Source organism: Crocodylus siamensis, chromosome 10 (assembly GCF_052110815.1).
Source record: "Crocodylus siamensis isolate JL-2025a chromosome 10, ASM5211081v1, whole genome shotgun sequence".
In the NCBI taxonomy this organism is placed as follows: domain Eukaryota; kingdom Metazoa; phylum Chordata; order Crocodylia; family Crocodylidae; genus Crocodylus; species Crocodylus siamensis.
Window position 1 is genome coordinate 17,272,836 of NC_143404.1, and position 10,203 is coordinate 17,283,038.

The 10,203-nt window shown below is 44.0% G+C and overlaps 1 protein-coding gene across 1 annotated transcript in view; it reads right to left on the bottom strand.

The window, feature by feature from the left end:
• The window catches only part of NSG2 (neuronal vesicle trafficking associated 2), a 50,443-nt gene extending 40,580 nt beyond the window's left edge, over positions 1-9,863 (bottom strand). The window contains exons 1-2 of the mRNA XM_090020620.1: positions 9,619-9,863; positions 8,278-8,428 (exon numbers count right to left, since the gene is read on the bottom strand). Of these exons, the coding sequence (XP_089876746.1) occupies positions 8,278-8,406 (129 nt within the window). The 5' untranslated portion in view covers positions 8,407-8,428; positions 9,619-9,863. The remainder of the gene's footprint in view (positions 1-8,277; positions 8,429-9,618) is intronic.
• Positions 9,864-10,203: the final 340 nt, after the last annotated feature.

Consider the following 10,203-nt stretch of genomic DNA (forward strand, 5'->3'; position numbering starts at 1 on the left):
AACAATGGTAACTCTCTGAACTGGGGTATAAGGAATCCATAGTCATAGATTTTAATAGATTATATGACCTTCTGAACAACACAGGCCTGAGACTTCACCCAGTTACTCCAATATGGTGTTTAATAACTTGTGTTTAAGTAAAGCTTATCCCCCAGAAGGGCATCCAACCATGGTGTGAAGACTTCGAGAGATGGAGAATACACTTCTTCCCCAATAGTTTGTTCCCATGGTTAATCATCCTCACTGATAAAAGTGAAGGGGACTGTCCAGTTTTATTTCTGAAAGAAGAATCAATTCCTAGCTTTATTCCTTGCAAAGATAACTAAGCAAATGTAAACCAGTCACTCATCTTCATTTCTAGCTTTCCATTCCTTCCTTTGGGATCCAAAGACGCATAGAAATAGGTCCCTTGATGAAAAAACCTCAGCCAAATTCACAGTTGTTGAAGGCTGTGCCATCCAGGCCACTGATGTGGGCACTAGGGTCACCAGAAGCAGCACACTAGCTGGCTGCTCCTGAGTCAGCTGCTGTGTCAAAGGCACCGTGATCTCAGGTCACAAGGCAGGGCAGTTCGGCAGCGTGAGGATCAGCATTGTCTCAGGGACCAATCCAGGGATTAATCCCAACTCATGCTTTGACTCCTTTCTCAAATCACATAAACTGGCATATTCAAACAAGTTCAAGGAGTTATTACAGCTTTATGCACCCATGTTTGACAAGATTGGCCTAAATTTCTATGCGCTTCAGTTTGCCCATCTCTACTGGAGATGACAGCGGTTACTAGAGCCAAAAAAAAAGTAATTCTATGAGTTCAAAATCAACCCACTGGACAAATATTCCTTTTATAAAAAATCATTTCTAAATTTATATCCATGTGATTCTTAATGTTTTTATTGACAGAAAAATGAGTTTTAGTAAATAATAGATTCCAATAATCCTATCAGTAAAATACAAAGATCAAGGAAGTATTTCACAGAAAATAAAATCTTTAAATAATGGCAACAGTTTTTCATGGGGAAAAGATTAAATTGAGAAACACCAAAAAAAAATGTTTAATTGAGAAACTTTCAACCAACCTTAACAGGAGACACTTGGCAGGGGATTTACACTAATTCCCTTCCTAATATCTGTTCTGTAAAACAGAGGTTCTAAACCTCTTTACCAACACGCAGAGAAAACCTTGAAATTCAAACCTAAAACTGATATAGTCACATTCAAAGAGGGACTGGATAGCTGTATGGCTGACAAGATTATCCAGAATGTTAATAATTTAATAATTTAAACAGTTTCTAAATATTTGGGATTGGGATGAAATCTTGGAGGAAGAGGGAACAGATTGTAGCATATGTGCTTATTACAGCATTTTTCACATATTCCTCTGAAACAGATGAGACCGGCCAGCATTAGAGGAAGGAAGTGCGCTGGCTGTGTTGTAGGCTGATCCAGAGATAATTAACTCTTTTAAAACTTTCCTACAATGCAAACTGAAAAGCACAAGCAGTTGGGCACCGCTTCTGCTGTGAGGGTTGAGAGCTGAGTTGTAAAGATTCCTGGCAAGGAAACAAATCAAAAGTTTGGGAAAGCTTAATGAAACATATAGGCAATAGAAGTGGATGGCTTGGGGGGTTTTTTCCCTACAAATATTATCTATCCCTGGGGTGGGCAATTATTTCAGGTGAAGGGCTGCTTATTGAGTTTTGGTAAGCCATCGCAGGCCTCATGACAGGCAGCCAGAGGCAGATACATATTCATTTTCTAAATTTTTTAGGGCCTCCGCGGGCCACATTTTGCCCACCCCTGATCTATCCCCATTCTTTAGACATCCTATTAGGAACAGCCTTGCAGAGGGATATGGGGAAGGCTTCGGGATCAGTTCAGTAAAGCTGTTTTATTTGTAGAAACACCATAAAAGTGCAGAGAAATATATGGCAAATGGAATTGAGAATGGCCAGTGTTGGGGAAAAGGAAGTAGAGGGACAAAGGGAGCTGAGAAGAAACAAGAACAGATAAGAAAAGACACAGAACTGGGAAAAGATAATAACATTTGAGGTATATACCAAGGCAGCACCTCCAGCCTCCCCATGCCCCCCACAACCTCCTTCATCTGGACTTGTGCTTGAGACAATAGTGGACAGAGGACTGCACAGGCAGTTGTGGGGTGGCAAAACATTATTTTTGTAGACCCCACAAAATCCTAAGTCCTATTCCAAGGCAGAGCACACAGACAGAGAACAGACAAACCAGCATAAATCAGCAGAGCAGCACTAATTTACACCAACTTGCTGAGTGTGACTGTAATAATTAGTGGCTGACAAAGAAGCTGTCACACAAAGCTTATGTCCTCCTTACCATGAGATCTTACTGTTAGTGTGAAGACTAGATGGCAGCAAACTCACCCACACATATGTGTTACACTGCACTTTTTCTATGACTTCTGCAAAGTACAGCTTTGTGAAATCTAACAGTCTGCTTACGCTGCAAACCAGACTGCAGCTGCAGCTTCTGAAAACACACACCTGAGCTGGCTTTCAACTGACTGGCTCAGAAACTGCTAGCTGTGTGGGTACCGCAGCACGGCCTGTTCATGTTCACTCAGAATCCTGGGTGCCACCGCAGCACCACTGCTATTGGTACACAGATGAGCTGGTTCAAGGTTGCATCTACACAAACTTTTGGCATAACTTGGTAGTGTATACAAACCCCTCCAGGAATCAAGAACTAATTGAGGTCTTCAGTGAATGAGGAAAGCCAAACATGTGCTTTGAACTACCTGCAGGTTCCAGAGAGGATAGGGCTAAACTGTTCTCAGTGGTAGGAGATGACAGAACAAGAAGCAATGGGCTCAAGTTGCAGCAAGAGAAGTTTAGGTTAGATATTAGGAAAAAATTTCTCACTAGGAGGGTAATAAAACACTGGAAGAGGTTACCCACAGAGGTTATGGACTCTTCATCCTTGGAGATTTTTAAGACCCAGATAAACAAAGCCTTGACTGGGATGATGTAGTTGGGGCTGGTCCTGCTTTGAGCAGGGGGTTGGACTAGATGACCTCCTGAGGTCCCTTCCAGCCCTAATTTTCTACAGTTCTATGTGGAGACAGTGTTTGTGCTGAAAAATAGAAATGAATTTACCTATTGGGCAACCAAATTCTCACAGTGGATATCAGAGACACATGTCCTGAGTAGGGAGGGCTAAGAGGATGTGGTATAAAGTGGGGAAAGGAAGGATCATCAGGCTGCCCATTCCTTCAGATTTGCTACGCTTTTGTCTTCACATTTTCCCTTTACTCCTCTCCTTGCTTCACATTTCTACCTTTTCCTTCCATCAACCCCACACTCATTGTCTCTTTTCATGCTCTGCCCTGTCCATTCTCAAGCCTTTACCTCTGCTGCTTGCCCCCTGCACCATCCAGTCCAAAACCTACACCTATAATGTAGAGAGGCTTCCATCCTGGGACAGTAGCTACCCACATACAGCTGAGCTCCCCATAGGCAAGTGCCCAGAGTCTGATGTGACGTGTGACTGTGTGTGTCCGCGAGCAAGCTGGTTTGAATTGCTGCTGACCGGTCGGCTTTGTAGAAGCCAGACTGACATTATTATTGCATGACAGAGCTGTTGGTCCCCAAGGTACATATGTATTCATTTAGCTGGCTGTCAATTACACCAGAACAAAATACTGTTTTCTATAAAGCCAAGAGGGACAAGCTCTGAAACCAAGGGACCATCCTGATTTTCAGGGATATGAATACCCTTTCAGTGTGCAAAACGGATTGTGCATTCATACAGCCTGGGTGATGGCCCTAGGGGATCAGTGTCCAGGGGTTGGCATTATATTTTTCTTTTTTTGTGGTGGGAAGCAGGCCCGGTGGTGATATAATTCTCAGGCATGGCAGATGGGTTCAAAGTAAATAACAATGGGCCACATGGCAAGCTTTCTGCAGCTTTCTCCACAAAGGAGGAACCGAGGTGGCTTCTTTCAAGCCCTGACAATGGTTTCCATGTGCTTTTGTGCTGTGTAAAATTAGGATTTTCATAGCCAGAACCGAAGTGTGATTAAACTGAAATGCATCTATGATACCAAGAGGCCCCAGCTCTTGACCGCATAGAAAAGTTTACCATAATATGAGGATAGAATCTGCAATGCACTGCCTTCCAGCCAGAGAGCCCATCAAGGTCCGTGTGCCGAGGTGTCAGTGTGTGGAACAGCAGGTGTTTCATTACAGCCTGTCCACTCAGAGCCTGGCATCTTGGTATTGCTTTCACCCACATGGTGCAAATCTGGAACACTGCACTAAAACTGGTGGAATTAAACTGCAATAAGATCAGAATCAGACACTGGAAAACAGTATCTTAGCATTTGAAATGGATACCTCATAATGTATAGAGATTTCATTAAACCATTCTGATTGCAGATGGCAGCTACTAAATCCCACAAGATCACATCCTTCTACCTGCACATCCCCTTGGCTTACTTGTAGAAATTCCTACCTAACACAGGACATTGAAACAAGCTCCTTCTTTGCCATCTACCACCCCCATGTAAGTCTTCTAAGACTTACTATCTTTTCATGGAGACAAATACTGCAGTAACTCCACCCCAAATACTCTATTCCAGGTAACATGAGCATTTCTGAAGTGCATGGCTCATGCCCAAGAGAAAGCTCATAGTTGACCTTTTTCCTCAGAGACTGGTTTTTCACCTTTTTTCTACATGTAGGTGTGACAAATAAAATATAAAAGCCTAGAACAGGTTGGTCTGAGGGTCTGATTTAGTTAGGAGATGCATCCATGTTAGGCATATGATTTCTTTCAACAGCCTGGTGCCAAATTATTTACATATGTCTTCCTCTTCCTTCTACAAATTTTCCCCTGGCCAGATAACATAGTTAGAAAAATGCTCAGGGATACTCAATGAATACCAGTACACTATAGGATTTAAAAAGTCTATAGCAGAAATCATTATGAGAAGTGCTTCCTCCCTCAGACACGATTGCTGACAGAATGGCTGATGTACTGCTGCTGGAGGAAAATTAGAAAATGTTCCTGTATGAAATGGAAAAAAACCTAACAAAACAATGAATCCAATGGCCATGGTTTCCAGAAACAGGTGCAGAGTGTGAGGCTCCTAAATGCATATTAATCCTATGCAAATAATTAGCCTGGATTTCAAAAGCCCTGTGCACTGAGGTCAGTGAGAGCTGCTAAGTGCATAGCATTTTAAAAAATCAAGATATTCTGGCCCTGATTTTAGAAAGTATTCCTATTCATGAGGGCTTGCAAGCATATGCCTTCCTTTAGCCAAATACTGAAATCCCATTGATTTTATGTGCTTTAGATATGAATATAAGCATGTGCTAAAGAAGTTCTTTTCCTAACTGGGGCCTTGTTAAAGTGTGCTTCAGGGAGTTTCTTGCTTTGGAAGTGGGTCTTCTTGGAAAGAAAACTTGGAGCAAAAAATGAAAACCATAGCACTACAGAAATAAAGACTTTCTGTCTGGACACCCAATTCAAACTGAAATCAATGGAAACTGGGTATCCCAATCCCCTATGGTATGTCTACCCTGAAATCAGAGGTATGACTGTAGCCCAAACAGCTTAATCCAGCATGCACAGGTAACAGTAGCAGTCCAGGAAGTGGCATGGACATCAACGTAGACTGTACAAGCTCACCTGGATGTGTACTTGAGTTACTAGTCTCACTGTAGCTTGTGCCTCTGTGTGTTGACAGCCATTGTCATTCATGGTATATAGATTAAAGCCCATCTCCCCACAGCACTGTAAATTAGCTTTTCAAATCTCATCCTCCATTTCCTGCCAGCTGGGCAACACAACCCAAGTTTAGAGCCAGCCTAAGGACTTGTGAATCTTGAAATGGAGATGAATCCTAATGCTTCTCTTAAACTCAGAAGGGAGAATATTTAGTAGGTGAGCTTATTCGCTGAAGGACTTTGCTTAAAGGAAAACTGTGTAATCACTCCTGCTTGGTTACACTGCTAAACAGAGATGTAATTAATGGTGCTGGCGGACAAATGTAAGGAGACAAAAGCTTCCTTATGCTAAAAATAACCAGCAATTGAGTTGAAATGAAAAAGGGAAAGATCTTCTATCTGCTCTCCAAAAGCCCCTAGAACCCACCAGTTCTGACCCTGGTGATCTGTGTGGCTGCTTATTTAATCATCCTCAAAAACAAGCTCAGAAGCTATAATCGGCAGCTGATTCACCCTGTTGCAGAAAGAGGGTAAAATTACCCCGAAAGTACACTTTAAAAATAATCCAACTCCCTGTTCGTAAATGGACCATAAGGCCTAAAATTCTCCAGTCCTTTCCAAGCCTCACAGTCACACTGAAGTCCATGAGAGTTTTACTTGAACAAGGTGAAATTCACCTAACATATAACCCCTACTTAAGCGATTTATCTAAGGCTCAATGGATTCTTAATAAGACCTTACACAGGACCTCTATCTAAGGTGAATTTTATCCACCAGCAAGATTTATCCCATAAAGAAAAAAAGAACAAATATATGGGGTCTTATAGCAACCTCTTTTTTTATAGCAGATTTTCAGTCCCTGTAACTGCTACGCTAATACCCAGAAGAGCTGACCCAAAGCTCATACAAATCAATACCATTGATTCAATAGGCTTTGATTCAGGGCCTTCATCCTTTGATGTGTGTTCCACCTGCCTGGCTACAGTGGAATCACAGATGTAACCGTACATGCTGTAACTAACACACGCAATTGGAGATAAATGCGTGCTGTTGGCATTTGAAGAGAATCCATTTGAACACAAAGTGCCAGGGAAATCATTTTGACCAAGCATTCCAAAGTGATTTCACCAAGATTTCTTTGGGAAACAGCATTCATTTGGGTTTTCATTATCACTCCTTCCATTTTAATGGATTTAGGTTTCATTTTATAGGTAGCACTTTGTGCCCTGATCTGGACAACCTGAATTATGGAAGGATCAAAATAAGCAGCTCTTCTACATCCTTGATTTTCCCTGGAGTCTCTCAGACATTGATGAGCAGTCATACTTAGATAAGTGATTTTCATTAATTTGCTGCCTTATTTATCAGAATAACAGATATGGATCAAATTGTTCTCCCATTTACACCAGTATAATTTTCTTGAGTTCAGTGAAGTTACTCCTGGTTAACACTAGCATAAATATAAGGACACTCAGCTGCTTTGCTCCTTAACCTAATACAGTTTTGATTTTAGTAGAGCATGCCAATTACCTCCATTCTACTATATATTTTCATTATATATTTTCTGTCTATCCAGTTATTCTTACAGGATCCTGAGTTGTGCTGGCTGTCTTTTTTTATATATTGCATTATCCTTGTTAATTTTGCTAACTACTGAATGATGCAGATATCTCAATATCCCATAAGACTTAATCCTTCTCTCTACTTTTCTTATTGACATGGAAACGATCCCTGCGGTATCTAGGCACCACATTGCAGCAGCCATTGTTTTCATAATGAGAAATGACAGTAGGATCTCTGAAACATAAGATTCCATGGTCAGACATGCTATCGGTGTCTTGTTATTTTCTAATAAGATTATATGAATATGTATCATGGCCATATGGAGAGACAAAAGATTTTAAAGTGAATATAGCACCTAAATAAGCCCTAAATAATAAACACCAGCCAATCACTGATGCCCATTTCTGAACATTTTAGTGCTGCATTAAATTCTATGAAGGTTGATTGGCTCAGAGAAAAACCACACAGACACCAATGGAGAAAAAGAAAATGTGGACTGCTCCATTATCTCATATTTTATAGGGGAATTCAGTTGCTTCCTTCAGCTACAGCAAATCAAATTAATATCAAAATAACCCTTGTGAGACCATACCTAAGAAAACAAAACGTGATTCAAGTGATTGCAGTTATATAATGCCATAACTTAACTTACAATGGAAGAGTCATTTCTTCATGCTTAGTGCAAGGGCAAGAGACACTTAATCATCAGATGCTTCTTTTACTGATAAAACCCATCCAAAGCTATCCCTATTTATTTCCTATAGCCTTTTAAGAAAAAATAGCCTTTCCCAAGCCTGCAGTCAGGAAGGAGCATTTTCTTATCTGCTTGTACCAAGCTGTTGAATTAAAACAAAAACTACCTACAAAGCAAACCCTTTTTAATTGTTGTTGCACTGCACTGTACCTTAGGTGTATTTTAAAGATAGCAAAAAGTAGACCTTGTTGCTCTCTAATGAGGGTGTATGTGTGTGTGTGTGTCACTCTGTGTGGTGTTTTGCTTTGTTTTTACCTTTTCCGGAGCTGGGAACTGCAGGTGATTTACTTCCAAGGGTGTGATCAAAGGAACTGTCTGAAAACCATCCTCACTGGAAGGTTGTTTGCTGTTCTTGTCACTCAAATTACTCCCCAGCTTCACCATTCTTAGACCTCACTCTCCAGACCTAAAACAAATCAAGACAATCAATGTTACAAAAGCAAGAGTGGGGGAGGGCAGAAAGGAAAGATGCGTGGTAGAAAAGAGCCTTATTCTCCTCCATTCAATTCTGTGTATCAGTTATTTCTCATCTGGACTATGGCATCTAAAGCAACAACACTTTGCAGGACATTAAGCAAATAAAATAATATAAAATAAAATATCAGCAAGAGCTCAATGACAGTGCAAAAGAAACCCCTCAATCTTCAACACAGCAAATATCACTGCGAATCAGGAACACATTCACAAAAAAAACCCTTTCTGAAAAGGGCCAAATGCATCCCCTGCTGTAAATCTACCGACAGCAGGGGACCTGCACCATGGCTGGATTTGGCCACACTGTTATTTTTCAGCATGAGGCATGGGTTTAACCCTTTGGTCCCCGGGGCTCCAAAAATCCTCCTGAGTGAGCAACATAAAGACAGCAAAGGCAAGAAGTAGACTACTAAAAATAAAGGGGCAAGGTGCTACCTTGGACCTACTATTATTCAGGGTGCTGAATGCAGGACAGTGACTTTTGACATCTTATGGGCTGTGGGGTGGGTTTGAAGGGGAGGTTAATTTATTAAAATAAACAGGACCCTGATAAAGCTGCTCTGATTAACAGTATCACCAATTCCCCCACCCCCATACATACACCCGCCCCCCCAAAGCTTGGTCTCAAGTCAGAAAGGGGGGGCAGCAGCATGCACACACATATGCACACACACATGCACACACATAAACACACCAAAGCTTGAGCTCAAGTCTGAAAGGGGGGACAGGAGCATGCACACACACACACACATGCACACACACATATGCATGCGCACATACCCTGCAGCCCTATTTATACACAGAGGCACACATAAACACACACACACACACACACACACAGAGCAGCCCTATCCACACACACATGCACGCACACAACAGCCCCCATACACACTGCAGCCCAATTCACATGCATACAACACACACACACACACACACACACACACACACACTGCACCTCCCTCTTCAACCACTGGTTTCCCCTGTGTCACCGCTCTGGGGCTGTAGTGTGTGTGTGTGCATACACGCACACGCACACGCGCGCGCACACACGCACACAGGCATGCACACGCGCACACACGCATGCACGCCCCCACGCACAGCCCCCCGGCGCCCCGTACTCACCGCGGGCGGCGGCGGCGGGCGGCGGTGCTGAAGGGACAGCGCCGCGGTGTGCAGCCGGCGGGCTCCGAGCGCTACTGAGGGCGAGGCGGGCGCGGCGCGCGGAGAGCAGCCCCGCGCGCGCACACACACACACACACTCGCACACGCACTCACACACGCACACGCGCACGCGGACGCGCACACACACGCGCGCGCGCGCGGGCGCGGCTGCCAGGCGGGACGCGCCCCCCCTGCTGTCCGGACGCGGGGCGGCGGGGCCGAGCCAGCGCCTGCCCGCCAGCGCCACCTGCAGGCCGCTCGGGGACGCGGCGCGGCGCGGCCAGGAGGCGCCTCCAGCGGCGGCTCAGGCAGGGGTCGGAGGGTCGCCGAGGAGCGGGGCTGGAAGGGACCTCACGAGCCCGTCTCGAGCAGCCGCCTGCTCAAGGCAGGGTTGTCCCTGCCCGCGGCCTCCCCGGGAGGCTCCTGAAGCGCTGACTCCAGAGGAGTGGCTGGCAAGTTGCGCTGGGGGAGCTGGAGCAGGAGCTGCTGCAGCAGAGGGGACAGGGTGTCCCCTGCAGCCAGGCTGAGACGCCTCTCCCTGCCTGG